This window comes from Aspergillus eucalypticola (assembly GCF_003184535.1).
Source record: "Aspergillus eucalypticola CBS 122712 chromosome Unknown BO83scaffold_39, whole genome shotgun sequence".
Lineage (NCBI taxonomy): Eukaryota > Fungi > Ascomycota > Eurotiomycetes > Eurotiales > Aspergillaceae > Aspergillus > Aspergillus eucalypticola.
Window position 1 is genome coordinate 227,166 of NW_020290313.1, and position 27,822 is coordinate 254,987.

The 27,822-nt window shown below is 49.1% G+C and overlaps 11 protein-coding genes across 11 annotated transcripts; 5 read left to right on the plus strand and 6 right to left on the minus strand.

Moving 5' to 3' along the window:
* Positions 1–66: 66 nt before the first annotated feature.
* On the minus strand, positions 67–2,566 carry BO83DRAFT_412202 (putative GABA permease). Its single transcript, XM_025534388.1, has 8 exons — positions 2,143–2,566; positions 2,003–2,073; positions 1,924–1,947; positions 1,774–1,863; positions 1,640–1,722; positions 1,184–1,581; positions 804–1,133; positions 67–745 (listed from the first exon to the last, which is right to left on the minus strand). The coding sequence occupies exons 1-8, from the start codon at positions 2,260–2,262 to the stop codon at positions 266–268; spliced, it is 1,596 nt and encodes a 531-aa protein (XP_025382880.1). The 5' UTR covers positions 2,263–2,566; the 3' UTR covers positions 67–265.
* A 1,147-nt stretch (positions 2,567–3,713) lies between these two features.
* On the plus strand, positions 3,714–5,491 carry BO83DRAFT_371553 (uncharacterized protein). The gene is made up of 5 exons (XM_025529940.1): positions 3,714–4,087; positions 4,163–4,267; positions 4,362–4,586; positions 4,650–4,792; positions 4,856–5,491. Exons 1-5 carry the CDS (start codon positions 3,929–3,931, stop codon positions 5,283–5,285), a joined length of 1,062 nt encoding a protein of 353 aa, XP_025382881.1. The 5' UTR covers positions 3,714–3,928; the 3' UTR covers positions 5,286–5,491.
* A 1,046-nt stretch (positions 5,492–6,537) lies between these two features.
* Positions 6,538–7,529, minus strand: BO83DRAFT_412204 (uncharacterized protein; the record flags this gene model as incomplete). Its single annotated transcript, XM_025534389.1, has 3 exons — positions 7,320–7,529; positions 6,732–7,263; positions 6,538–6,710 (listed from the first exon to the last, which is right to left on the minus strand). Exons 1-3 carry the CDS (start codon positions 7,419–7,421, stop codon positions 6,538–6,540), a joined length of 807 nt encoding a protein of 268 aa, XP_025382882.1. The 5' UTR covers positions 7,422–7,529.
* Positions 7,530–10,164: 2,635 nt separating this feature from the next.
* Positions 10,165–13,046, plus strand: BO83DRAFT_324832 (retropepsin-like aspartic protease; the record flags this gene model as incomplete). The annotated part of the gene is made up of 4 exons (XM_025527989.1): positions 10,165–10,201; positions 10,270–11,202; positions 12,496–12,873; positions 12,937–13,046. The coding sequence occupies 4 exons, from the start codon at positions 10,165–10,167 to the stop codon at positions 13,044–13,046; spliced, it is 1,458 nt and encodes a 485-aa protein (XP_025382883.1).
* Positions 13,047–14,550: 1,504 nt separating this feature from the next.
* BO83DRAFT_382940 (retropepsin-like aspartic protease) lies at positions 14,551–15,572 on the plus strand. Its single transcript, XM_025532349.1, has 2 exons — positions 14,551–14,578; positions 14,631–15,572. The coding sequence occupies exon 2, from the start codon at positions 14,805–14,807 to the stop codon at positions 15,321–15,323; it is 519 nt and encodes a 172-aa protein (XP_025382884.1). The 5' UTR covers positions 14,551–14,578; positions 14,631–14,804; the 3' UTR covers positions 15,324–15,572.
* A 672-nt stretch (positions 15,573–16,244) lies between these two features.
* Positions 16,245–17,295, plus strand: BO83DRAFT_324819 (uncharacterized protein; the record flags this gene model as incomplete). The annotated part of the gene is made up of 4 exons (XM_025527988.1): positions 16,245–16,542; positions 16,599–16,864; positions 16,922–17,154; positions 17,238–17,295. The coding sequence occupies 4 exons, from the start codon at positions 16,245–16,247 to the stop codon at positions 17,293–17,295; spliced, it is 855 nt and encodes a 284-aa protein (XP_025382885.1).
* Positions 17,296–17,316: 21 nt separating this feature from the next.
* Positions 17,317–18,506, minus strand: BO83DRAFT_382944 (NAD(P)-dependent alcohol dehydrogenase). The gene has a single exon (XM_025532350.1). The coding sequence runs from the start codon at positions 18,442–18,444 to the stop codon at positions 17,446–17,448; it is 999 nt and encodes a 332-aa protein (XP_025382886.1). The 5' UTR covers positions 18,445–18,506; the 3' UTR covers positions 17,317–17,445.
* Positions 18,507–19,145: 639 nt separating this feature from the next.
* On the minus strand, positions 19,146–20,499 carry BO83DRAFT_371568 (acyl-CoA desaturase; the record flags this gene model as incomplete). Its single annotated transcript, XM_025529941.1, has 2 exons — positions 20,241–20,499; positions 19,146–20,173 (listed from the first exon to the last, which is right to left on the minus strand). Exons 1-2 carry the CDS (start codon positions 20,476–20,478, stop codon positions 19,146–19,148), a joined length of 1,266 nt encoding a protein of 421 aa, XP_025382887.1. The 5' UTR covers positions 20,479–20,499.
* A 1,545-nt stretch (positions 20,500–22,044) lies between these two features.
* BO83DRAFT_324940 (uncharacterized protein) lies at positions 22,045–22,902 on the plus strand (the record flags this gene model as incomplete). Its single annotated transcript, XM_025527993.1, has 1 exon — positions 22,045–22,902. One exon carries the CDS (start codon positions 22,045–22,047, stop codon positions 22,900–22,902), a length of 858 nt encoding a protein of 285 aa, XP_025382888.1.
* A 122-nt stretch (positions 22,903–23,024) lies between these two features.
* BO83DRAFT_457154 (uncharacterized protein) lies at positions 23,025–25,233 on the minus strand (the record flags this gene model as incomplete). The annotated part of the gene is made up of 1 exon (XM_025537095.1): positions 23,025–25,233. The coding sequence occupies one exon, from the start codon at positions 25,231–25,233 to the stop codon at positions 23,146–23,148; it is 2,088 nt and encodes a 695-aa protein (XP_025382889.1). The 3' UTR covers positions 23,025–23,145.
* Positions 25,234–26,489: 1,256 nt separating this feature from the next.
* BO83DRAFT_432044 (uncharacterized protein) lies at positions 26,490–27,767 on the minus strand (the record flags this gene model as incomplete). The annotated part of the gene is made up of 2 exons (XM_025535604.1): positions 26,490–27,502; positions 27,563–27,767. 2 exons carry the CDS (start codon positions 27,765–27,767, stop codon positions 26,490–26,492), a joined length of 1,218 nt encoding a protein of 405 aa, XP_025382890.1.
* Positions 27,768–27,822: the final 55 nt, after the last annotated feature.

Genomic DNA, 27,822 nt, shown 5'->3' on the forward strand with positions numbered 1-27,822 from the left:
ATGCGAATATGTATTTCCTTCCGCCCGAAGCAGGGCTCTATTGGGCAGCATTGGATCCCAGCTTGCAGCAAATTATACTAAATGGTATTTCGAGATATGGAATAAATGCTATGTAACTTTTGATGCATGTGGCCTAGTGCCCAATTAAACAGCAAAATCCCGAACAGAGAATTAATGTCAATACCGAAAGCACACTCAACCGCAGCCCCTTGTGCTTGCCACACTCTTCCCCCTGTTACCTGTCTCATCTGCCCGGCTCCCATCCTTACGAGATCTCAATAACAGGACCCGTGTAGACATGACGAGCCCTCAACACATAATAAATGATAGCCAGAATGACGACACCCATAGTGCCCACCACACTGTAATTCATATTCGTCACCGTCACTGGCAGTTCAGTAGGCCAGTAACTGAAGAAGATGACAATCACGATGTAAATCACCGCATAAGTGTTGATCAAGATACCCCAGATGCCCGGGACACGGAACGGACCCCACATGAGCTTAGCGCCAGGGACATTGACCACAGTGTCGTCACTGGCATTGTGGTTGCTGATGGCGCCGGTGCAGCGGCGCCAGAGAAGAAGAACCGCCACGATCAGATAGGAGGAGTACAAACCCGAGACAGCCATGGAGACGACGTCGTTGAGGGCAACGGCGGAGCCGATGTTGATCAGACCAAGCAGGCAGCAGATGGTCATGGTGAGGAGGATGGAGTAAGTGGGGAGGAAAGTACGGTTGGAGACCTGTGTCATTGTTAGCAATTATCTTCATGTGTACGATACAAGGCACATGGAAACATACGTGGCTCCAGACTCGCCAGCCAGGGACACCACGGTCGCGAGCGAACGACCAGAACTGGCGAGAGGTGGCAGTCAACATGGCCAAGGCGGCGCAGATACCGACAATAACGAGGATGGAGGACAAGCCCAATGCACCTGCGACCGAGCCGGTTGCTTGCTGGAAGATTTCCATGAAGGGGTAGCCCGTAGGAGAGTCAAGGGCCGCATCGACACTGCCCATGCAGAAGAGAGTGGCGATCAGCATGGTGAATCCCAAGGTGCCGTTGATGGCAACACTGAGGAGAATGGCACGGGGAATGACGACCGTGGCATGGTTTACTTCTTCGGCCATCTGTAGAAGTCAGATATTGACCATTCTGCAGTACATGGTGGACAACTTACATGCACGGCAGCATCACCGCCTGCAAAGGCAAACACACAACCGGTCATACCGACGAAAAAGGATATACCATCGGTGTAGAGATTTCCGCCATTGGTAAAGTCCTTGAAGACCGCCTCGGTCGATTTGTGGTCGGACATATATGTCATGGGGATGAGCACACCAAAGTATCCCAGAATGTGAATCATGAGGATGAAGGTTTCCAGGCGAGGCAGGAACTTTCCTCCGATAATGTTCACAAGGAGAGCTACGACCACAACCGCCCACATCAGAAGGGTACCCTGGTAGGCCTGCGAGCTGAAGCTGTTACGTCCCAAGATAATGGCACCCAGAATCTCAGTTCCAGCCATGTAAGACGACGATGCAAAGGCGGCCTGCCATCCGATCACAGTCAACCATCCTGCAGTGATGGTCAGTAAGCTACACAGTCGCTGTAATAACAAAATGAAAGAGCGCACCTGTGATGTAACTTAGGAATTTCATATGCTTGTAAGGCGCAAGCATGGCACACCAGTGATATTGGCCTCCGGAAGTCGGCGCCCTTGGCTAGTTAGTATACCACCAGGGAATGGATATCCTGACTTCAACTTACATGGACGCCATTTCGGACAGCAGAACGAAACAGCAGGCTGTTCCCGTCCATGCAAAGATAAAGGAGTATACAGCACCGGCAGATCCACCACTGTTTGTTCAGTCAGCTGCGTTCATGGTCCGATCATAGGCTGGACGTGGGATAACCGACTTTTCGAGGGGAATAGTAAACGTCCTGGTCTCTGTTAGTTGCAATTGTTCCAGACTCTCACAACCATAGATGGCCTTACGATAGAATACCCTCCCAGGTGCCGAGAATGGTACAACTGAGGCCGATAATTGAGAGAATACCAAAGTTCCGCTGCAAGAGCACAAGGCAAGCATTAGTTTCTCCAAATCCACAACATAGTATTGAAAAGCTGGGACATACCTTCAGGACAGCCTTCTTGCCCAATCGTGCAAGAGCCAAATCATCACGCGCTCCCGAGTCGGACCCGCTTACCTCTCGGTTGGCCGAGCTGGCTCGGTTCTTCAATTCGTAGGACGCCATGGTGAAAACTCAATTGCAGAGACCACGACCGGCGTGAGGGCGGAGAGTTGCAGACGCAGCGCGGTGTCCAGGGAGCGACCGATTAATATAACAGACAACTGGCCACCTAGTCCACTGCAACGTCAAGAAGCGAGATGCAGCAGAAATTAAGGCCGTTAGTCGAGATGCAGCATACTAACGCCACTACCGTGTCTAGTGTCGTTGCTTAGCATGCACCGGGGCGTCCATACATAACCTAACATAGTACACGTACGGAGGGCGCCGGGCTCACCAGCCGGAGTAGGAAGGTTATATGAATCCAGGGGTAACCAACGACGACCCTGAACAATAACAGAAGCTGAACGCAGCACGCAGTAAGCTTTCTTGGAGGCGGGTCAGGTCAGGCCCGATGGGGGAGATGTAACCACCGATAGGACCTTGTGGGTACTAGGGTCAGTGTGTGGCAAGTGGAGGCCATCGGGACCACCCCCGGTCTAACGGTATCTAGACTTCTTTGTATCTAATGGGGGTTGCTAATCTAGCGTTAGAAGCTAGACTAGAGAACGGGGGGATGGCAGGCCCCAGTCCCCGCCCGGCGCAGACACCTTGCATGCACCGGTCTTGTTAACTTGTTAGTTAATGAGCCAGAATCAATCTTGACTGGCAAATTGTAATTGTGACTGGTGGGCCCGACTCGGACTCAGCTATCAATTCTTCCGGCGGGACTCGCCTCTGCGACCGCATGATATTCTAGTTTGATCGAGTTAGGCCGGCCAGCATTCTAACTCCCCTCCCGTGAATGCTTGTGGCTTTCTGCCCCAAAGTCCTATGCTTATGGACATGGACGCCACGTTGGCGATCGGAAAATAGAAACAGCTCAACACATCAAAGAGGATCCCCTTGAGCACTTGCACTGCGCAGTTCATTTTGACTGGCCGCGTGTGTTGGATCGATCCAAGGATCTAGTGCTGATGTGGTACCGCGAATCGCTTGAGCGGGAGACAAGACAAGGCAGGTCGGATAAGAGAAATTAGGCTCATTTGTTCGATTTAGAATCAGTGGGAGACGGGACCGTGGTCGGAGCGAGGACTAATAACAGACATTAATATCGAGAATAATTTTTGGAAGGGAGACAATTAATCCGTCGGTCGAAGGCCGGGCCAAGATACGAATGAGAACTGGCCAGCCCAGAGTAAATTAAACCCGACCAGGGTTGTCCCCCGCCGTCGTCTCACCGTCGGCTTCCATGCAATCAACCACCATCCTGGTCCGATTTTCCCTGCGCGTAGCCAAAGTCTATTGGCCTTTCTCCAATTGATGTCGGCCGCTCGGTCGACAAATGAACACACCAGGATCCGGATCCCAGCTGGCCATGCGATTTCCCATCCTCCCTCAGGAGGGAGGGGGCGTTTTCCAAGAACCCTCTCTCTGCCCACACCAGAATGACTGCCCGGGTCCTTCCCCTTCCCTGGTGCTTCCGGGTGAGAATAATCTACCTCCGTCACAGGCCCTGCATCGATCGATTTCTCGGCACCGGTACTCCGTATTATTATTTACTCCAGATCGTGCCCGGTCTCGCAGCCCTGGCCCAGCGCCATCAGCCGACTCTTATTATCTCCATCAGTTCCAGATCGTTGCGTGACATGATTCCCGCCGAGAATCAGCGTCAGCACTCTGATTGCCCTCCATGGGACGGTTCACTGGAGACACCAAAGATCCGGCCGTCAATGTATCGACATGGTTCCTGCTCGTGACTGCTTCGCTGAGCGTCATCTTCCGGCTGGGGACCAAGTACGGTTCGTTCCGCACGCTCACAAACGATGACTATCTTATAGTTGTATCGCTGGTATGTCGATCTGCCGCCTAGGCCCTCACAAAGGCTCCAGCAGACTAACTACTTGCTCTGGATGGGGCGCGACAGATCTTTTGTATCGGCCAATCCATCGCTGTATCGATGGCCGTCGCAAACGGATATGGCTACCACTACTCTACGCTTACCCCGGAGCGCTTCGACAACATGATGAAGGTATGAGCTACACCTGCACCAGTGTGCAATATGCCTTTCTGCGGTCGCCGCCATCCTCCGGGATCCTCACTGAGAACAATCGGTATCATTCCAGTCGCAATACGCCGCCGCTCTCCTCTACATCCCGAGTCTCTATTTCTCGAAAATCTCCCTTTCATGCTTCATCCGCAACCTGACGCCGACGGCCAAAGACCACCGTGTCGCCAACTTGGTGCAAATATCGGTGACTGTGATGGCCGTGGTATGTTTACTGGGAACCTCCTTTCAATGCAGCGTACCGCAGACTTGGAATTACTACACGGGGAAATGCATGAACCTGGTACTATTCCACTACTTTACGGTACCCCGAAGATATACACGACAAGGTTAACCAGACCAACAGATAGCATGGCACTACTTTACGGGAATTATGAACATTGTAACCGACACCATGATCACCTCACAAGCGCTTTACCTAATCGCGCGCATTCAAACCTCCTGGAAACGCAAGTTCGTGTTCGCTAGTATTTTTCTATCTCGAGTCCTGTCAGTCTAATTCTCCTATCATCCGACCGAACTACCAACTAACCAAACCACTTCTCCAAATAGAGTAATCCTAGTCAGCATCGTGGAACTCATCCTAGTCTCTCAGAACTACGCAACACACGACCCTTCATTCGCCACCTGGGGTGTAACCATCAGCGTGGAAACGATTCAATGCCTCAGCATCGTGACAGCCTGCTGGGCGCAGCTTAAACCCTTCTTGAACATGCTCAAATCGAACGGCCTCCGGATCCAAGGCGTGGACTACCGATCGACAAATAACCGATCGAAATGGTCGACGACACGGTCGGCCAATCCCACGGAGAGCAAATTCACACGCAGCGGCGAGCACGAGTTGATGGGCATGGGGGCTGGACAGGGGAATATCACGACTGTGTCGGCAGCGAGATTGTCGGATGATGATAGTCAGTCCAGTCAGGCAGGGATTATTCGGGAGGTGAGGACGTGGGTGGTTAGTGAGGAGGTGGAGTCATGATTATACCCTTCTTTTGTCTTTTTCCTTGTCCTTCTGCTTTTGACAACGTTCGATATATATTGCCCTTTGTTTTGATGGTGAATCAGAGAGCTGCAATTATACTGGATTGAATCTGTGGATTTGGTTTGGATTTCATGTACATTATTACCCCAAGTCTTTTACTTTGTAACTAGCTCGCGTGATGACTTAATGACTCTTCGTACAAGATACATTTTTATCTTTCTTATCTTAAAGCTTAATGTCATGCAGTACAAGAAAGACAAGCAACAGTAGCAGCAACAAGCTACAAGCAACAAGCTACAAGCAACAAGCAACAGCACAAGCACGAGCAGTGTCCCCGTAAGCACGGAAGAACCTAAGCCAAGCATGCAGCGGCGACACCGGACATCCCACCATGAACGGAATAGGGGCTCGCTCGCAATCTAATCTAACCACCACACTAATTCACCAAGCACAACATAACTCAGACTAGACTATCTAGCATCAAGACGGAATAGTCCATTCTAAACTAAGTAAGTAAGCAACTAGACTCCAATGGCCTCGACTCGGGTAAAACTCAAGAACATTGGAATTGTTTAATTCGCGATCCCTCCACTAATCAAAAAACTAACTAACGCTCTAGTCTCCGAAACTGACGTGGCTTGCATGTGGTCCGTCCTTCTAGGCTTGACATTTCCACCCAATGATAATCTCGACAAAGTACTTAGTAAACCTCTCCACTTTCCGAGACATAGAGTGATCGTAGCACTGAAAGGTAAGTTTCCCCAGGTACTTGGAGGCGAGCCCCTGGCTACTCCAGGGTAGAGAAAGGAGTAGCAGCCAAACCAATGACATCTAACAACTTTCACCAAGACTATGATTGGTCTGCTGTTCCTTTCTTCCCACGATAGTAATAGCACCAGCCATTCCCGCTCCCGTGATCTGTGGTACTTCCGGGATATCGAATCTGGCTGTTAAGGCCGGGTAACTAATCCCATTTGATAATCCAGATAAACGCCGTGGCTACGACTTTTCCTCATTTCCTTTCCTATTACGATCGCCTTATGTGTTCTGATTATGTACGAGAAAGCAGCGCACCGTAGGTAGCTTTTACTGCCCTAACCGACATAGCCTAGTAACGAAGAGCGAATTTGAGAGGTAAATCTGCATTTGGACATTGGTATCTACTTTGGATCTATCATAAGCACAATAGGAAGAAAGAATTTAGATATTTCGGTCTCTATAGCATACCATATCTCCTCACGATACTAGACTACCCAAAGTATCCAACAAAAAGCTGAAAAACATCATCATGCACAGTAGGATGACACAAAGCAAGAACAGACACAACCATAACGACGGTGACACCTGCTCCCAGGAATAGAACCTCGCCAAGTAATTTGAAAAAGTGTACCTTAGATGACCACTGGAACCCTTGCCAAGCGCCTCTGATAGTCATCTAATCACCCTTTTGCGCAGAGGCAGTGACTCGAATAAAAATTGCATATGTCGGGACTACCATCCCCAAAAAAATCAACATGATAGTGGCCAGAAGACTGATGAACTGCACCATTTCTGACACCTCCAACCCCTCACCCCAAGTACCAGCCAAATAGATCAAGTAGGTAGGCAGATAAAAGCATATATATGAGGCAGTACTATACAGTAAAATTGAAGTGAAGGCCTTCGACCACATTGAGCACGTTGGAGTGCGACGTGAGTAAGGAAGGGTTTTCGTATGTTGACGCAGAATTGTGAGCACATTGGCTACTTTCAGGTATGAAAGTAGCAATCCGACTGTTAAGTTGAGAAAACCGTACTTCAGTGGACTAAAGTCCTTCATAGGAAACATAGAAATCACATAGATCTTGGCCAGCCGATGGTAGACGAAGATAGAAAGGACCCTGAAATGCTGGCGTGAGAGTGATGAATTCAATCTAGGATTGGGTGTTTGAGTCGCCATCAGTGTTGCGAAGACATACGCGTGGGTATACACGCCCTGTCATCTATTGATTTTACTTGATTACAAGTTCGCATGCGTTGGCGATAGTTCACTGAAAGAAGCCCGAGAAAAGCCGCAGCTAGGAGGAGTACTAATGGCACTTGTTGGCTTGGGCTGTCTCCAGGGAGCTCCCACTTAGCATGGTCCAACGACATGTTCAAGGGATGAGTTCGTGTATAGAAAGAAGCATTGCCAGAGAAACGCAATACGAAAGTAATAACTGCGAGCTTTAATGGCACCAGGAAGTGCAAGATGGGTCGAAGGCTCAGCTAGAGGAGTTAGAACCAATTCTCAAATCAAGAGGACGAGAATATGTCCGCTATGTGAGGGATTTCCGAGCTCAGGACTTTCGGATCAAGAATATTGGAGAAAGTGGACCCGAAATATAATCAATAAGGGTAATAAAATAAGAAGATATTCTTCTCTTCTCAACCTCGGAAGAGAAGTACTGCTCTAAGATATTGAGATGTATAAGACCTTTTTTCAGATCTTGCCTGTGTTATAAATAGATTCCATCCAATTAGACTATTGTATGATGCAAATAATCAGATATTGAAATATATGAGGCAACTAAATTTTATGGATATAGATACTGAGTTAATTTCTCCTTTTCTTCAGATCTAAAAGTCTTAGTAAATACAAAGTCTTCTTTTGGCTTTCTTTGTCATTATGATCCAGGCACGCCCGCAGGCTGGACTAAAGTAGGCCCGGGGCCATAATATGGGCCATTCCCAATGTAGGTACTCTAGATAACTAATCAAACGTTCTAGCTAAGTCAGTCAACCCTAGTAACTCAAGTAACTATTCCCGATATGGCGAGTCAGAACCGATGCAATCAGCCAATCAGTCAATCAATATTCTGGCGAATCAGAGGTGTCAATCCAAATTGAGTGCATCCGAGCTCGCCCGAAACAGATTAGACCAGACCACAACCTAACGGACCAGACCAAACCGAAACAAAATCAAAGGCTTTGTGCTGCGGAATGCAAATGTTTAATTGTTATGAACAATGGGTTCAACAATGTACTTTCGGAGTACTCCGACCTGCTCTCCTCTCCCAAATCAGTCAGCTACCTGCAGATCATTAACTCTACTATCCGCCAGCCAGTCTGTCAGCTGTGACAGCTAACCCCGTACCCGGGCCAATGTCCGAAATCGGTGGCGTGCATGTGCCCTCCTCCCCCCGTGTGACTGACACTGGGACTGCTGAGGCAACCAACCCACCTGCTGCAGAGTTGTCACAGCCCTTGGGCTTCCATTCCATCGTCTCGGATCCTTCATAGACAGGGCGGAATACTCTGCTCCTACTTTTCACTCTCACTGCGTTTACCGCACTCGTTGTACTGTGTAGCTCAGTTTGGAGGGACTCTTGTCTGACACACATGATAACAGCTTGTTGTTTATTGCACGGTTGAAGTGGCGAGAAAGGTTAGATAGTGTAGAGACCAATAAGCACAAAGATCAAAGACAAAACCTACGCCCATCCGACTAGCTTCATCCTATGGCGGATAGAGATAGCTGTTATCTCTCCTAGCTTAGCTGTCCCTTAGTAGACACAAAGGAGCAAAAGCGGCTGTGTGACGCTGCAAAACAAAGTAAATGTGATATCCCCCGAGGGGGAATATTTCCAGAAGATGGCATGGCATGCATTGCACGTCTGAAGTAAAAAGCCCCACAAACTCTATCAATGTGGGATTCCATGTCAAAGTTCGGGGCACTCACTGCCAAACCCAGAGCAATACACGACGACTGGAAGATGAATCTGACAGCAGAAACACCGCAAAACAAGAGCCTTGTCAGAAATGATGAGATTAGAAGCAAATAGGAATGGGTTAGGACTCGCGAGGGGAAAGGACAGAAAAAGCAATTCGTGACAACGCAGGACAGCCTTGGCTCTTTGCCCCCCTCCTCGACTCCGCCTTTGGCGGCAGAGTGCCCCGGGCACAACTTCATGATCATCGCAGGGAGAAGAGAAAGACCCTGACAGCTGCTTGGCAAGTGAAGACTCCGCCCGTATGAGGCTGTGATTAGAGGCAGTGCAATACAATAAAGAGGTTCACTAAAAATTGTATTTGTGACTGGAGTCCGGGAGCTAATGTATGCACATTGCGACCCGGTGGGAACTGTTGCTCGTCATGCTTGTCTACAGAATCGACAATCGCACAAGTCAGAACTCTAGCGAAAGAAGAGACCACTCTGTGGACCCACATATTTGTCGGCGGCATTGACTACTCCGTAGTGAAGAACGCGATCTGGTATCATGACGTAGAGGTTTTCTTGAGTGACCATGGCGAAGGATCAAACAGTAGCCACAACCCATCTCATTCCCCGCCGATGCCACCAGCCCGGGGCTCACTAGCCTGGCCTCAGAGGACTTGGGTTGAGCATACAAGCGGCGGCTCTTGCAGTCAAGTGCCGCTTCCCTGGTTACATCGGCGAAGCTGATCATTTTACCTTTTCATTGGCAACACATCCTTCCCTGACACCGACCCTTATTCTCATTCGTGAGCTGGCCAGGGTCCCTCCCATATGGGCTACCATTAGAGGTCTGATCTGTGCCCAATCAAGCCTACCCAGGCACTCTGGATGACTAAAGGTACCCTTGCACTGTCAATTAATGTTCCTGTGAGGAAAAAGCCCCAAGGGATTGCTCAGACGTGTTGCCAAAAAGCTTTCTTGCCTCCTCCGCCTCTCTTCGCGGTGGCATTTCTCCCAGAACCTCCATGCTTTTCTGCAGCTGGCAGCACTATCGCGACTGGTATCCAGGTCCGTAGCTCTTGTTGAAAGACTCCCACACCCCTGCTCCTCATCGTCTGGAGCTATCTGGTTGGGTACGTCATCGGAGAGAGCGACGCGGAGTAGGCTGTCAAGTCAACGGCCTTGCATTCCACATCCATAATGACAAATACTTTGGCTATATCTCTACCTGAAGGTCGTGAGTATCGGTTGAATCACAGTAATGATATGGAACCTTCTCACGACTGACCACGGTTCCTGCTTCAGACACCTCCAGTGACACCGGTAAGCCCTCACGAACTCGCGGCTTGCTTCGATCCGCGAAGCGCATACTCTCCCTTTTCCTCCCCCGAAAAATATTCGATCACCAACAAAGGTCAGAAGATAAAGTGAAGATGAGCAACCAGCAAACCAACCATGAGCTCGTTGTCGTGGGGTCCCACGCAAGGCTGCCTATGAACGGCCGTGGGCCCACGGTGAACCTACGGCCACAGCTTCACGAGTCGAACCGAAACAATGATGTACGGCTATATCGTCCCTCAATGGACAACCAGAACGATCACTCAGACATCCCAACGTACGACAACCCCGATTCATACAGATTTGAGACTTTCAGCCGGAGAACTGACGGTCGCAACTCCGATTCCGCTTCGTCTTGTAGCAGGATAAGCGCAGCAGTGTCTCCTGGACTATCCACCCTAGCCAGCGCAGGCATTAGCACCGATCAGACAACCCCATCAGACCCGCAAACCGAGTTCAGGCTACCTGGTGATGATGAATATATCCGAGCGACGTCTCTGGACCGCATCTCCCAGGTGAACCTCTCCCCAGTTTCAACGAACAGCGAGTATAGCGAGGAGGTATTCATGGTTGGCAGCAACCCTGCAACCAAGGTTTCGGCATTGATGGCACTGGATACACAAGCATCAGCCAATTTGATGGATGTTGAGTTGCAGCAGGAGTTGGCATTGATGATGGAGCCTTGCGATCAGGAACTCGTCCCATTGCAGACCAAAACCGGCAAGGACAGAATCAAGCCGTTTGGCATCGCGAAGGGCGTCTCATGGCATTTTGCACAACGTGAAAAGACATTTACTAGTGACTTCCTGGTTGTGGATATGAAGAACTATAATGCCATCTTGGGAAGGAAGGACATCAAGAAACTGGAGATCCTCAAATCTGGACCTGGCCTTGAACGCCGTACGACGATTCGGATGTCCCGCTCGTGAATATGATCCATGTCATGTTTGAGCATGACGATACTTTGACCCATCGTGGATGCACACCAAGCTCATCCCACCATTGGGGAACTCTACGCACTCTTATACCTACTTTACGATTGATGTGATACCCGAAAGGGCAGCTGCGGGTATTGCATCACACATATACTTTGGGGCAGGTGCTGCCCAGCTTTGCACAGACACAGCAAGGTTCCGACCAGTCAATGACCGACATATTCTTGTGACGGGGTGTATCCTAACTTATGATTGTCTACGTTGTACATGTCCAATTGAGGCGCATTCATGATTTGTCTTGAACCTAGTTAGTTACCTTGGGCGGCGTTTTTGTGGAAAGGGAATCGATCATGGCTGGTTGGGAGAGCATTGGACAAGGCAAGGGCGTGTTTCAGTAGTTGATTCGCGGGATATTTGTTTGATTAACGATACGTGGGAGCACTGTGTGTCGCCAGCGGTGACACTTTCAAATTTATTACTTACTCTGGACATGTTATCCTCAACTACGTACTTATTTCCATTTTGTCTGTGTGGCACTTCCGTGTTGGCTTGTAGTATGAATGTCTGCAGCTATTTCTCGTTTCCTTCCGGTCGCACATCCCCGCACTGCCATCGGCAACGATCCTTTCATGCAAAGGAAACATATCGTCGCCAATGATCGTGAGGGGTTGGTTTGTGCTAGTGGCATGAATACCCAGCCGGGTCTTTGTTAATGCCCAATCTGCACGACATGCCGAATTATCGCGAGCTGAATGTATACTATGACAAGGGCTCCGCTGCTTGGTCCATGGAAAATGTGATAGAAAAAGCGGAAGAGAAAGATATGCAGCCTCGCGTAACAAACAAAGGATAGGGGTAAAGGAAGAAGAAAATAGGAGTGCATGCGATCTACGGAGTACGGATTGATGGTGGATGATGCAGTTGCATATCCCACCTACGAGGGGTTGCGCGTGGATAGTCAGTCAGTCAGTCCGTCGAAGCTGCGGCTCTTGGGTGGTCCAGATAATGTCTGGTCTATATGAACGTGGCGGCGTTCTCTGTGTGAGGCCATCCACAGACAGCAGCTTGAAGCTGACGCTCCCTCTGGAGTGAACCGACCGAGCCATAACAGCGCAAGCAAGTGCACCCAACGCGAAGCCATGGTACGTTTGGTACCTTAACACTGGGCTTCTGGACCCTCATTTCTTACCTGTCTATTTGCATCTGTAATTCAGGCGCTTACCAGTTACTATTTCTCAGACAGGACCCAAGACCATAGAAATTCGCTGCCTCAGGTCAGACGAGAAAACCGTCCACCTCAAGGCCGCTGTCTCTGAGCGATTAGACGTCAACATCCTCACGCAAAGAGGGCTCCAGGAGCTGGGAGAGATTCAATTGCAGCGCAATGAGATATCCAAAACAGTCTACGATTCAGATGGTGTTTCATACACAGTGCGCGATGTAATCCGGCTGAGTATTTGGAAGAAGAGTGAAACAAAACTGTCAAGACAAAATTTCTACGTTTCCATGAACGACGATGAAGCGCGCTTTGATACCCAGTATGATGCGATTTTAGGGACTCAGTGCAATGTTGGACGGTCCAGCGATGAGAATGCCCTCCCAGTTGCTGTAACCCAGCTAGCATCGCAGAGTGCAAGTGAGTCTATCGTTTTATCTTTCTAGCCAACGAAGAAGTGATGCAAACTGAGCACTGTTCTAGATGATAAGGCAGCCCAGGAGAAAAAGAAGCGCGAGAAAGAGGAAGCTTTGGCGAAGAAGAACCAACAGTTGCGTGAACAGCAGAAAAAGCAGGCTTCCCAGTGTAGATAACAGATTGGGCTTGGATTGGCGACAAGGCGGACTTGTGAAGCGCGCTACTTGCAAGACTAAGTGTGCCGGGATTATCGCCAGGTTTGTGAGAATGACGCAGAGGCGGCATATAGGCTACATCTGTATGCATTTGAGCTGATGAATCTGTTGGATATGAATAACTGCTCTCTGAAACTCGATAACAATGTGTCACATGTATGAGATCACCCTTACGCAGAATGACTGAGAAGGGGGGCTGCTGCGTGCTCCTCCAACAGCGAAGGACTCTGGGCGAAGGATTGGAGCGGGGAGATTAACACGGACTTGATTTGTCCTTCCGGGACGATCGGTCGTACTTAGCATTGTAGGATCCAATCCCCTCACACCAGCCCGCTGCACGACGACAAAATGAGACATATCAGGTGGCACCTGCATAAATAGTCGAGCCTCCAATCTATGCCATTCGCCGGAATGGGTGTTCAGGCCGTCGTGTGCCGGCTGATGTTCCGCACAGTCAGCGCTACTCACCGCTGGTAAAAAGAAAATTCTCGGAGGCTTCTCGGATTGAGACAGGGAACTAGCAGTCAGGAGAGTCGATCACGAGAGGAAGTTGGGGTTAGCGAAAGTGATACAAACCAGTGATGGAAAGGCACCCAGATGGGTATTAAAAAACAAGTATACATCACTGCCTCGCCACGGGGGAGTGTTGGAAGGTGGCGCAAGGAAAAAATTTCTGGGGTCCAGGGACTGTCAAGCCCTGTTCAAAGAATTGAGTAGCCTTGAGCAGATTGCGCTCTTTATGTACTTTTAACAGAGCAAATGCCACTCTGGGGCGTCTGACGATCGGCTGAAGCCCACCTTACAAGAGGTTGGCCCCACGCTAATGCGGTATTGCAGGGAAGGCAATCCTCTAGTTCTGCTCATGCAAAGGAGAAGAGTGCAAAGCCGCAGCGCACAATATGAAAGTGATTGGACAAGGCACATTGCAGGGCCAGAGCGATGTTCTTAGGTGGGCTGAGCTGCAAACACGGCATGATTTCCAGTGCTTCCATTTCGTATTCCAAAAAGGCCAGGAATACCCGACCAGCCAGTAATTCTTGGACCTACTGTCACATAAGGTCAGGCGCGAGGGATAGAGCGGTTGTGCCTGTGCCACAAGCTAAACTTGTTCTCATTTCCAGCCCTTCCTGACTTAATCGCATGGCAAACCCCGCCCTTCTAGCGAGGCCCAGGATTGATAACTGCCGGCGCACCCGGGCAATCGCAAGCGCGACCGCCCGTAATGGCTCCAGATTCTTAGCCAACCTCTGTATAGACTTAGAATTCCATGACAGACATCGCCATGCCCGGAACATACCCATGTGAGTGCTACTCTGTTAACCGTCGTTCTGCATTGCAATATCCGCAACATGCAACACGGACAAGGAATTGACCGGCTTTCAGCTCCGAGACCGACGGCACCACGCGAGCGTGGCAAATCGAGGAAAAATGACAAAACCTACAAAAAGGCCTTGGGCCATGGCCACAATCAAAGTGGAACTATAAAAAGCCATGTATGCTCTCTGGCTTCATATGAAATTTACTTGGTGCTAAAGTGCGAAGTAGGCCCTCCGGATCGCGCTGAAGGGAACCAAACACTTGTTTCTCTTTCCCTTCTGGTTCAACCAAACGCACACGCAGCAGAAACCCTCTCTACCTTCGCCTCGGGATTACTACCCGTCAGAAAAGCGCCCACTTTCGCCTGAATATTGGGGAATAGCGGACGTCAAACACTCTCAAATGCCTTTGGATGAGCCAGCCAAGAAGGAGGTGTCGCATGAATTCCGCGAGGGCTTCCGGCACACCGAATTGTGTGAGAGACTAACGGGTGCTAATCAGACCGTGCCTGCTACTAATCCAAGGAAGCGCGATGATCAGGAGGGTCTTTTGAAATGTGATTTTATCTACGACATTCTCTTAGTCACTTTCGACAAGCAATTGAGGCGACGCATGGTCGTGGACTTTGAAACAGAAGCTAATTTCATGGACCACGATGTCTTCGAAAGAATGAATGTCCGCATGGACCCATATGATGGCCCACCAACCCAACTTACCACTCGCGGGGAATTGACGCCCCTGGGTAAAGTACAAGCAACATGGACTATTGTTGGCTACGAAACGCCATATTGTGCCGAATTCTACGTCGTTAGAGGTACCAGTTTTGATGTTATCCTCGGCACTGCTTCATGTCGGGCTATTGATCTTTCCTCTGTGGATCCTATGGTTGCCACACGACTCGATGATTTGAAACAGACATAGCGACTACACTAATGTACCCATAGAATGGATCTGTTTTTTACTTGCTGGCGTTTACTGTATGTACGATTTCTGGGATAAAAGACTGGCTCTATCTCATACAATATGTTGGAGAACACAGGGACGGGCTGATTGGTTCGAAATCAAACTTTTCTACCTGGCAGTGTTGCTACCTACGTATTCCAGAGCTTAATAGTAGAGAGTGTGCTGGCCAGCCTGCAGGGCTGCCCTATGCGTTAAATGGCTTGTCAATGTAAGACCGACTACCATGTGAATGACCCAGTCATAGAAGAACAAGTCACTCATGCGGGGTCCGTAAATGCAACTTTCTACCACACTTCTAGTGCGCACATCAGAACACATGAATCACAACGTATTACAGGGACGAAACTCAAATATTGCCTCGCTGGAGCATCTCAGGCTGTCGCCCTCATTTAGCCTTATTGGGATTGCTAAAGGGCTGCGAGTGTCATCAGCATACCAAGGGAGGAGGGCTCACGTCATATGCCATGCTCACCAGACGGTACCTAGATAACAACATGACTATGCACCATATTATTGCAAGGATAGCCCAGAAGGGAGGCAGAAAGCCTCGTATGTTACGTGAAAAGCCTGGTGACGGAAGCCAAATATTACCCGAGGAGATGGTGTCATTTGCGAGTCTGCCTTCCCTTCGCACTCTGCATAGAACTAGCTTCTAGTCATATTCTAAGGCTTCCGGAAGGCCGTGGGATGAGGGGTAGACGAGACACAGCCACACGGGACATGGGGGCTCGTTGATGTTTGTACACTAGGCTGAGAAGGTCGAGGCCCTGCGAGATGAGCAGATTCATATAAGTAGATATCACTTTGAGTCTCCTTCAGATTGATCTCCACTAAATATGATAGCAAACTTACGTATGAGAAACATAATAAGCAAGGACAATGTCAACCGCTAGCCTCCGTCCCGTTGAAGGATACGACAAACTCGCCGCGTTCATAGAAGCCGACCCGGGCCTAGCGATTTTCCGACGTTTCACAAAGCTTAACATCAAAAGTATCCTCTATTACCAAGCAGAGATAGCGAACCTCGAAGAGGAGCTCGACTTTCTCATTCAGGATGACAAGGACTCACAGGACGAGAAGAAGCAGCTGTATCCCTTCTCCGTACGGGACCTAAAAGAGGGAAATCCTACGCAGTGGTCGAAATTTCAAGAAGCGCGGGATTTGATGGACAAGTTTAGTTAGTTTTCACCACTCACTTGTGGTAATTGGGAAAATCCTGGTCTGACCGAGTAGACCATGCTATCATTCAACAACGGGAGCTCATGCGTCTCAGCACGCCAGATAAGTGTGACCTGAGTGTGCTTCGAGAGTGGCTTGACCGGCCTGAAGGGGGAAATATGTTCTTCGAAACGGCTGCCGAGATGGACGTCTACCACGAACGGAACGATGGTGACATGATCGCCCTTTTTAGCAGACATGAAGGTGTCGATAATATGACTCGGCTGATCTTCAATCGAGTCGTTCCTTGGTTTCATAAGCGCTGGGGTGAGAAATATGAAGTAAGGTCTCTTCTTGGGTAATGTCTTCCATCAGAGAGCTTATTACTATCGAAACAGAGCAATGGAAATGGCGCCTGGCAGTATAGTGACAAGAAGATCAAGGCGTGCACCCACTTCTTCAGTGTCATCATAGCGGCGGTGCTGCCTGCATCGTCAATGATAGTATTATATTTCATAAAGAATACCGCTATCAGGATGGTCACTATCATGCTGTATAACATTGCCTTTTCCCTGGCACTGGGCTTGATGGTCAGGGCTCGACGGGTTGAGATCTTTGCCGCGGCTACTGCGTGAGTTGTTACTTTTCCTATTTCCCCTAAATAGCATCAACACCTCATCGCTTATCAAGACATGAGCATGCTGACCCTTTCAGTTTTGCTGCGGTGAACGTGGCTTTGATTTCGAACTCGGGAGGCTGCCAATGCTCATGAAACCCAAATGTAAAATTCGACAAATCTCGGCACCATATTTCCATAGCAGTAATTACAGATACCCAATAGACTTCCAAATAAACGCCATTTCGAATACAGTGACCACTACCCCCACGCCACCACCAACACCAAACAACCTTCGGTGAGCATCTACTCCACAACCAGAACCCCACGGTATCTCATCTTTCCGCCCTCCAGTGTATTTATGGCATCGTTCACGCCATCCACGCTCAGAGGATACTTCATCAAAATAGGCTTCACACCGTGAAGCGCCGCAAAATCGAGCATATCCCTATGCACCTGCCTGGCTGCAACAATAGAGCCTTGCACACGCAACCCGTTCGCCAAAAGACCCATATACGGGAACTTGAAATCTTCGTTATCCACCGACAACGGCGAAATAACCGCTCCAGGAGCAAGAACATTAACATAGAGCTTCCAGTCCGGCTGGCTACTCGTGCTAACAATCAGATTGTCCAATGGCTTCCCAATCTTGAGCTCCTTCGCGCCCTTGGTGGCGTAAAATTCCTTTGCGCCAAGTTGCAGCGCCTCCTCTCTCTTATTATCACTGCCCGAGAAGACAACAACATCGCAGCCCATCTTCGCCGCAAACTGAATAGCCAAGTGTCCCAGCCCACCAATGCCAACAATACCAACCCTTGAGGTCGGCTTAACACCACCCACATGCAATGCATTCCACACCGTCGAACCACCACACATCAGCGGCGCGGAGTCCTCGTTGGAAATTCCATCAGGGATTTTGAACAAGAACGACTCGCGCCACACAGCATGCGTGGCAAATGACCCTTGGTCGAGATTGGCACTTCCGTACATCTGTCGCTCTGGGCACATTGTCTCCCAGCCCGTTAGGCACTGGGCGCATCGACCGCAGCAGTCGTGTTGGTAGCCCCAGCCGACGCGATCGCCTTTGCGCAGTCCATGGACTTCAGGGCCAGTTTCTTCGACGACGCCGGCACCTTCGTGGCCTAGGGCCATGTCTGCGTGTTGGTAGTGGACATCGGTGAAGCAGACGCCGGAGTGGGTGAGGCGGACGAGGACTTGGTCGCGTTGGAGATCATCGCGGTGGGTGGTGGCTTTCTGGATGGATCCGTCTTTGGATCCTTTGAAGACGGTGAAATCGTAGCCCATGGTGGGTGTCGGATGGAGGTTCTGATTGGTGTAAATAAATATAGAATTGATTTACCTTGCAGGAATCTAATAATGTCTTCGTCTGCGAGGTCCCCAGGGATCCCATTTTATACTGTAGGTTAAGCAAGGGGAAGATATTCTTCATGATGTCACCATCAATTCATGGTGGAGAACTCGAAGCCCCATTGAGCAATCATCGGTGGAGGGTTGCAATGAGCTCAACATGTGGATACGAAGCTCTGGGTCAACTACCGGTTGCTCCGGGGGTACAATGGCAATTCTTTGTCGGATTTTACGGGGTACCTCATTTGACCTGGGCAGTGATGATGATATTTTGTAGCAATGCTTATCAATCTTAAAGTATCTTTGTTCTTCCGGAGGGGAGGAATCACCAAGTTAAGGGATAGACTTTCGGCTTCCGCGGATGTCTGTGACTGTGGCTATCGTTGGGTTGCGATGCCGTCATGCCGCGACTTCTGGACTCCCGGACTGATTCAGGAAGGTTGCGATTTTATCGGTCGCATTGCACGTGAAGTCGAACAGGTTTCGTCTACGGTGATACAGACGGGAAAAATGAAGCGCAACTTGAGAGGCGATTATGATAAGGACTTCCATCGACCTCCGAGTTTCCTAATCGGGACAAGCCCTACCATACAAGTCTATGAGATCATAACAAGAAACCCACCATACATTAAATTCCCCTACATCTCCTTCTGCAGCCTCTTCCAAGCCTCCACCTCACACCCACCCCTTATAACTGCCACTCTCATCATCGACAGCAGATTATGCGCCGCATTGGAATGATAATACACACCACCATTAAACATAGCGGTCGCATCCTTCCCAACACCAGCTTGAATCATCGCCTTTCCGCCAGGATGTTCCCTCACAAACTCTTCAACATCATGCACAACCCCAGCAACAACGACCAAGGCCCTGCTCTTCGCCCTCTCCACAAACTCCTCCCACTCCATAACCGGCAACTCACTCAAGGGCGTCCCCCAATCCAACTCAGCCCGTTTCCTATCAACCTTCTTCTGCAACTGCTGCACCCTCCCCTTCTCAATCTCATTCTCACGAAACGTCTTCAAATCACGCGCCAACCCCACCTGTCCCCAGCACCAAATGGCCCACTTAGTCGGATCATACTGATACCACCGAATCGCATTGCGATAATCCGACGGAAACTCATGATGGAAATTATGATATCCCTCACCCATCGTGGCCAACGCCGTGATGACATGATCACGAGGTGAATTGCGATCATCGAACGGCTGTTCACCCAGCCAATGGGCCAGGGAGTTCACGCAGAAAGTGGCCTGTTGCACGAAGAAGATCCGCAAAATGCCTGCGTACACGAACCCGCCCCACCAGTCGCCCCAGATGCCGGCAACAAGCATGGGGACGACAAGGCCCATGAGGATAACGATCTCCATGAAGTGTCGATGCTGCCAGACGACCACGGGGTCGGCGTTTAAGTCGGAGATGTCAGTCCGACCGAACCGCTTCGGGTTCTGCTTTAGTATCATCCAGCCGAAGTGCGCGTAGAAGATCCCCTTGTGTACAGAGTAGGGGTCTCGTTCTGTGTCTGTGTACCGGTGGTGCGAGCGGTGCAGGCGTGCCCACCAGCGCGCTGAGCCTTGGAAGGAGCCCCCGGCGGCGAGGGCCAGGATGACGCGGAGAGGGAGGGTTGCTGTGTAGGATCTGTGGGCCCAGAGGCGGTGGTATCCTGTTTGATATGGTGGGTTAGGAGGAAGAATGCGGGATGGGGGTTGAGATGTGGTGATGGGACGGACCTGCTGTGACGCCTAAGGCTGTGTAGAAGTAGTAGGCTACTGCCCAGATGGCCGTTTTGAGTCGTAGAGGGGTCCAGAGTGCTTGGATGCAGCCGTAGAGGGGGATGAGGACGATCATGGTCACGTTCAGCCAGTTGACATGTTTGTGCCAGTTCCGGAGAGTGATGGGAGTGTCGGCAATGTGGACTTTGGAGATATACCTGTCTCCAGGAGGGGGTATATTGGTCTCGCCTGGCATTGTAACTGGCTGGCTTTGGACCGTATCGGGCTCTGTACTTGGGAATGTTTATGACGGAAGCTGCGCACTCTCTACTATATATGGGAGGGACAGGCAGCCGCACGAGCAGACCGTTGAGCCAAAGGCCTAGCGTTATGCCCGAAGCATGGCGTCAATTTCCGCTACTGACAGGTTGACCAACGTTAGGACAGTGATGAGTCGTAGTATGACAGTAGCAGCAGCAAGTGGTTGGGATTGGAAGTGACAATATCCCTCCCCAATGGGGGCCAATGGGGTAATTCTACGGAATCACCCGTACAGGGAACAGGGGTTTACGAGTGAATCATGGCTAGAAAGATTTGATGCAATGCTGTTGAGCAGAGGACTCAGAGGAGGTTCTGCGCTGGTAGCAGGGTATAGGGTTCAATTCATCTGCTATCTGTTGGGACCCCAACCAGTCTCCCCTGTTTAATGATGTGGAGTTCAAACATTGGGTTTGATTAGTGGGAAGAGGGGTCGAAGGATTTGTTCAATGGAACTGGCTAAACAGCCAGGTTATCGGAACCCATGCCGGCATGGAGAAGTATGCCCTGCTTGGGAGAAGGGCATTTGTAGGGTAACATAGACAGCTTTGCGAGGTTTTTCTCTGTTCATGTAGTGAAATTGAGATTGTGTTTGGTGTGGTGAACTGGCGATAAGGCGGCGGGAGATATCATCCACCGGTCGGCCTATCCAATCGCGATCAAATAATCAAAAATCACTATACTAAAAATAGTCATTACCGAGGTTGAACAGACACTCAACCACTTTGCCATGCAAGCACTCACTAGCATCGATGTGCTGCTGACGGACTTTTTTCAACTTATTATGTTGTTCTACTTTGTGTATTCTTGAGTTATTGAAAAAATGACTTCTGCCCGACAAGCTATCTGTTTCCTGCACGAATTGCAACATAAAGTTTGCTTATAGCTCATGAAATGAAAGAGTATGAAGGTGCTTTATTCTTGCCCAACCCAGCAGCATGCCGAAACGCATGATGAAGCAGGAGCTTTGAACAAGACATTCTTTCCCTTGCAATACGCTAAACCCACACATGCTAGTGAGACAACCACGAAAATCGTGGACTTCCATAGAACACTTCCTTTTCAGATCAACGCTTTCTTGTTCGCAAGGCGCTTTTGTGAAGAACGTATGCCATCTGTGCTATCATTGAGTACATCCTAGCACTTCAGCCCTAAAGCCGACGATACGAGACCCCCGAACTCACTGGAGAAATCAATGACGGATGTCACCTGGTCACTAGCAGAGGTTGGAAATCCAGCCAACCACTCTTGTCGGATTTTTCCTATCTTAGCCAGCATACATCGTGTTCTTTCGGTAGCTCCAATGTATACTATACATGTATGGCTCAGCTAGAATGTCGGGGGTTTCCTTTGAATTTTCAAATCATTATCAATGGTTATTCCTATATGAAGGCCATACCTGCCGCGGGGGCCTCAAAAACATATCCATAATCCCAATCACAAAGTACAGTATCGGACCTGTCAGTTATTTCCTCATCGCTTCATCGCCATCAAAGTCCAAACCATGAACGAAGATGCTGTGCTCGATACTACCCTCTGGGACGACACATGGCTTCCAGTCCCAAAGTTAGACATCGAGCCAAACGGGACCCTAAAACTGCTCAACATCATCCTGGATCCCAAAGATCCATGCAATGAACACAAAATCATCTCGACGCATGACCGGAACATTGCCTTCAACATCACCGAATTCGAGTTACCAAACATGGACAATACAGAGCGCCTTCTCAGCAGGGGTGTCAGTAATGTCCGATATCCTGGAAATTATGGACGCGGTGACGCTGTCAGTCTCGACTGCTTCTGCAAGTCTCTAAAGATAACAACCGTCAATAAAGAGTCCATACTCGAGAGTATTCTGACAAGAACTACAGAGCCAAGAGTTAGGGAAGCCCTCAGAGACATAAGTCGTAACCCTGCGCCCAGGCCTCTTTATATCATCACCGGTATTAAGGTCGCTACTGGGGGAACTATGGATAGCGTGTGGCGTCAGTGGCCCGAGAGAAGGGCTAATATGGGTTATAATAATGATCCTGAAGAGGAAGTACGTTTCATGGAAGAGAGAATAAGGGTGCCGGCCAGTGCTTGTAGGTCTGATCATTTTGAGTGGAAGGATCCTATCATATTAGCTTATCAGGTCAAGGATATTACGGCAGAACCAGGAAGTAGGACGTTGGAAGTTCGCAAGCATACTGAGTATGTTGGGTTTAGAACTGTAGTCGATCTGCTACAAGATATGGGTCGTGTGGAGGCGCCTCTTGTTGAGACGGAATTAGCTAAGAATTACTACGCGTTGTTGGTGTGGTTACCATGGGTGTTATCTTATATATTCTTATCTGTTAGGTTGATTGAAATGCGAAAATAAATATCATGGCCTTGCTTGGCGGATGTGCGGGTGGCTTTTGCAGGATAAAGTCTAGAATGGGCAGTCTTCCAATTATCTTGATCTTGAATTGTACGCTTTCTTTCTAATAGGGGTGTGGAACAGATTATCTTGACAAATTTCGATGAGAAAGGCATAGGCTGAAGCTGGACGAGGGAATACACTCCACTGATGCAGCATCGCAAAAGAGAAAGGCGAAGAAAGTAAAGGCCAAAGAAAGCGAGATTACGCAAACCACATCTTGGCACATCTTTTCTCATCCCATACACACCCTGACATGATCCCATGGATGTATGCTTCGCCAACAAGAGACCAATGCCCTTGCAAGTCCTTCGCTTCTCTGGCTACCAGAGGTACTTTGGCCCCTTTACAGAGCGTTACCGCATCACCTTTTCGAGCGGACGCAGGGGAAAGCCCAATGTATCCCATTGATGTCCGAATGACATGTCGATTTCGCACATAGGAAAAATTAGGATTTGATGTAAAATCTCCAATACGCAATAGCCCCGAAAAGTCACGCTTTGTCACCATCGCTCGAACAAGAAGCACAGCAAGATTGTGTGGTGTTAGGAACAAGATCCACGGCCAAGCTGGCAGTCTCCAGGATTGGAGTATTTTTGCGCCATCTTTAGAGATCATATCAAACCTCTGGAACTGCTTTTTCTGAATCTCATGGTTCTCTGGTGTGACATGACCAGCAAGGAGGGTCTGCCAGTAGGCGTCCAACATGTCTCCTCCGCCCACATATTTGGCTTTTACACGGGCTTTGGTGATATCTTCCCATTTGAGGCAGCATTGTAAGAATTCCACCATGGTTTCCATACGCTTTTTGTATTGCCTGTAGTGCTGGAATGTCCACGTGTTTGGTGGTCGTCGGTCTGCGGTGTCGCTTACTTCCTCAATCCGATCGAAGACAAATCCTTCCACGCCCATAACAGTGTCCTGGCGTTGGAACTCGATGCTCCCAGTTGTTCTGGTATCTTTAGAGGCCCGAAAGTGGTGCTGATCTAGTAGCAAGCAGTTTGGGCGGTGGCTCGCGGCCCAGTCTGGAATCCAAGATGGCCAGTCATGTCGACCTTCCTCCACGTTACCAACGGGGCCACTAAGAAGGTCCAGATTCTCAGACCTTCTGAGTATGTTCACAGAGAGCTTCTTGCAAACCTTTCTGTACATCATTTCTGATTTGAGCTTTCTTTCTTCGTCACTCCACTCGGGGTTTTGCTCTGGATAGTCAAAGCTCCGCAGCTCTAGATCTTGGAGCTCGGACTCGTCGACAAGGCCGCAAAAGGCATAGATTCTGTCAACTAACACTGTAGCATCGCAATTGTTGTTACGAAGGAGAATATTTAACAGAGTCGACCTTCCAGCGGGCACCTCTTGTCGCAGTTTCTCGACCACAGCCATGTGACTGGGGAGCGGAACCCCAGCGAGAGGTCTGATTGGAATGGAAGGGACAAAGTTCAGCGCGCGAACGAGCTCGCTCCAGGGTATTGAATAGCCACCACAGTCAATGCGGACATCTGGTGGCAATGTTGCTTCTTGCACCACCCATGCACGTGTGAACCATGCCCGTTGAGTGAGCTCCATGAGCGCCTTCCAACATTGACATATTGTCCATTTTACTCCAACGTTGTCCAAAAGTATCATAGTCATAAAACTCGGTGTCTCTTGACCACTCTTCGGGTCCCCATCGCTACCATTTAAGAGATCGTGCTTATCTCCCAGGTTCTCTTGGTGATATGCCACATTGCAAAGCCAGTACGCTGCCACGAACGCCCTTTCAGTAAGCTCTGTGGGTTCTCCAAGCCAAATGATTCCCTTAGCACATTTTCTATAGATATCACCCATAAGCTTAAGCTGATGAGACTTCTCTTGCCAGTCACTTTGATTGATACAGATGCGGTCAGCCCATATTAAACGTGATCTTCCCTCATACTGGCTGAGAACGTCATCAGGGTCTTTCCTCACGACCCCATCGCGTTTATCATTCACATCGATGAAGGCGCCGTGATCCTTGCGTACTGTCGCATTGCAGGATGGATACCGCAGCCATTTGAGGGCGTCATAGAGGCTTTCACCAATATCGAGGGGGCAATTTCCAACTTTGATCCGTGTATCTCCTGCTTTCGTTCTACCTTTTCTCTGTGAGTATCCTTCATACGGATCTCCCCACGTATAAGACATGGCTTCATATGGAGGACAATCATCGAGAGAGTGGATATGGATGTCACACCGAATTTCCTCTTCACCCCCTCCGGGATGTAATTCAAGGAGGCGAAATTGCCTCTCCCCAAGAGGGCTGGAAGGGATCATCGGGATGTAAGTATAAGTCAAGCAAAATAGGAGCAAAGTGATAAACAATATAGATGGGTCTTATTAATATAACTCGGGATTATAGCCTTATTAGAAGGTCCGATGTCCACCATGCACCAAGATGCACCAAGCCTGGCTGAAGAAAATTGATACATACCGCTCCGTTGGGAACGATTGGCATATTAATCGTTTAAGCAGCTGTCGCACATGGTGCAAAGGGTACGTATGGTACTTTCTGCCTTTATCCTAATCCTCGAGAATTATTCGCATGCATAGCTGCCTGATACTCAAGAAGAGACAACTTCCTCTTTCTCAGCGCGCTCTGATCGGAGTTGGTGAGTGGGGTCGTGAGCCAATGGGCACTCTGCTGTTGCATAGAATTGAATTGAGAAGGTATGATTCTCTCTCTCTCTCTCTCTATCTATCTTCTTCTTTTCTTCTTCTTTTCTTCTTCTTTTCTTCTTCTTTTCTTCTTTTTTTCTTCTTCTTTTACCTTTGACCGAGAGGTCATCCTTTTGGCAATAGCATCTCTTACACTTGACGGACGCAATATCTGGCAAGACCAATAAATCAAAGTACTATAGTGCCACCATATATTTTACTTCCGAGACGCTGGGCCCAGTAGGGTCTCCATCGCTGGCCACGTAGGTAGCGGCATACGTGGCCATGATACCGGTAGCTCTGGTTCGTGGACAGCTGTGCCATTTTCAGGGGCTTTTTGCTACCCCGAGCTGGCCGGGCAAGTTATATTCCGTGTTTTCCGCTTCCCCGGTCACTGATATGGTAATTATGTCCGGTTTTACCAAGTACTGCTGTTCTTGACGTGGCAGACGAGCTGGTCCCTCACTCAGCCAGGACACACTTATTAATGATTCTATATTAGAGTTAGATGGAAATAGAACATTGTTTTATTTTATAGATTACTGCATATCTCCGCGGGATGAATTAAACTTATAGTGTTTTTTATGGCCATAAATATCTAGTTCCTATTATTTTACTACTTTAAATATACATTGGTTTGACTGAAATATACTAGAAATATAGTTATTTTGTCATTGAATTGGTGACAAACGGAACAGGGTGAGATCCTATCTGTGAATTCCACTAGGAGGCTAATGTTGCCAACTAATATACAGTCAATACTGGCAATTTCCAGTCATTGTACCCAGGTCTTATAGCAAGGTAAGAAGTGGAGCGCTGGTTAAATATGTAATTCAATCATAGTAGCAGGTGTAGGTGCACTGTTTCCGTTGATATCATCGCTGTGCATTAGTGGCCGGGCCTCTCTGACTTGTTGTCGATTTGTCAAAGCAGAGTCTCATTTCCGGCGACACAGCCTTTGGAGAATCCTGGTCTGCAAGCTTACGGATCTCAAGAGGCCCAAAAGAGCTGCGGCATACTTCAAGTCTGGACGGCGATGCGCGGGCATAACCAGTAAGATTGTTAAGAAGACCCGCCAGCCGCGAAAGATGATCTTTATTATCACGCTCCCAGTTTAGGAGATCATCCTTCATGTCTGATAGGTGCAGGCTCTTCATGACCCCTTCCTTGTGATATGCCACTGCGACGTTTGAGACTTGTGATGCCCAGAGTCGAGGGAAGACAGTGTCTAGATGGAGCTTTCGAAGTTGGCCATGGTGATTGTACATGGACCGTAAATCGGTGTGGAGGATTTCGTTCTGAGCAATTGGCTTGCCGCCTTCATGTACCTGCAACCCGCCGATGCCTTCAGTAAGACTGCTGATGTTAGCCGTGTCGGTGTTGGTGGATGCATTTCCACCTTCAGAGTCCAAATCCTGGTTTGGTATATAGGCATCTGACGCAGAGCGAACGACCATATTGATGCCTGCGAAATTATAGCGAACAATGCGCTGATGGGCCTTGTATTCAGCGGCTATGTCTTCCCACCTAGTGTATCTCCTCGTGAACTCGGCCTTGTATTTATATCGAATATCAGATTCAGGCAACCAGACCGGCGCGGGAACTTCACGTCGAACAAACACTACCGTCTTGCCAATGGACTCCATGATAAAGCGGATCTCTGAGGTTAGACCACGGATGAAATCGAAGAGATCTCTAAGGGTGGCCGAACAGGTAACGATGTCGGTGCGTTGAAGATCATACCTCGAATCCTGTCGCCGGATGGCTTCAAACGATGCCTCCCAGGGGTGAGCAAGTTCATTGATGGGCTTTGGGTTGGCCCATTTTGAATAGCCTGTTTCCTTGAGCTTCAGAGACTTCTTTACTGGAGTCCAAAGGGGAGGTCGACCTGAGATCTAGTGAGCTTGAGATCTTCCAGAGGCAGTGTGGTAGTAAAGAACAAAAATACCTGGAATCAAAATAGATGATTCCCCTGGATCTAACCGTGTGTAAGATGCCAGATAATTGCAGGATGTGATGCATGGGGTTTTTTGTGACGGTTTCACCCTGTCTGATTCGAATTTGGCCAGCACCGGGCCTTTTGGTGGAGAGAGTGACTCGAGAATAACTTCCGCTCCTTTTGGGTGATTCCATGCCTTTTTACGGCGGAGCATCCTCCCATGCACAGGTCTGTACATATTAGGAGGAGGGGTGTTATATTGTGAGTAG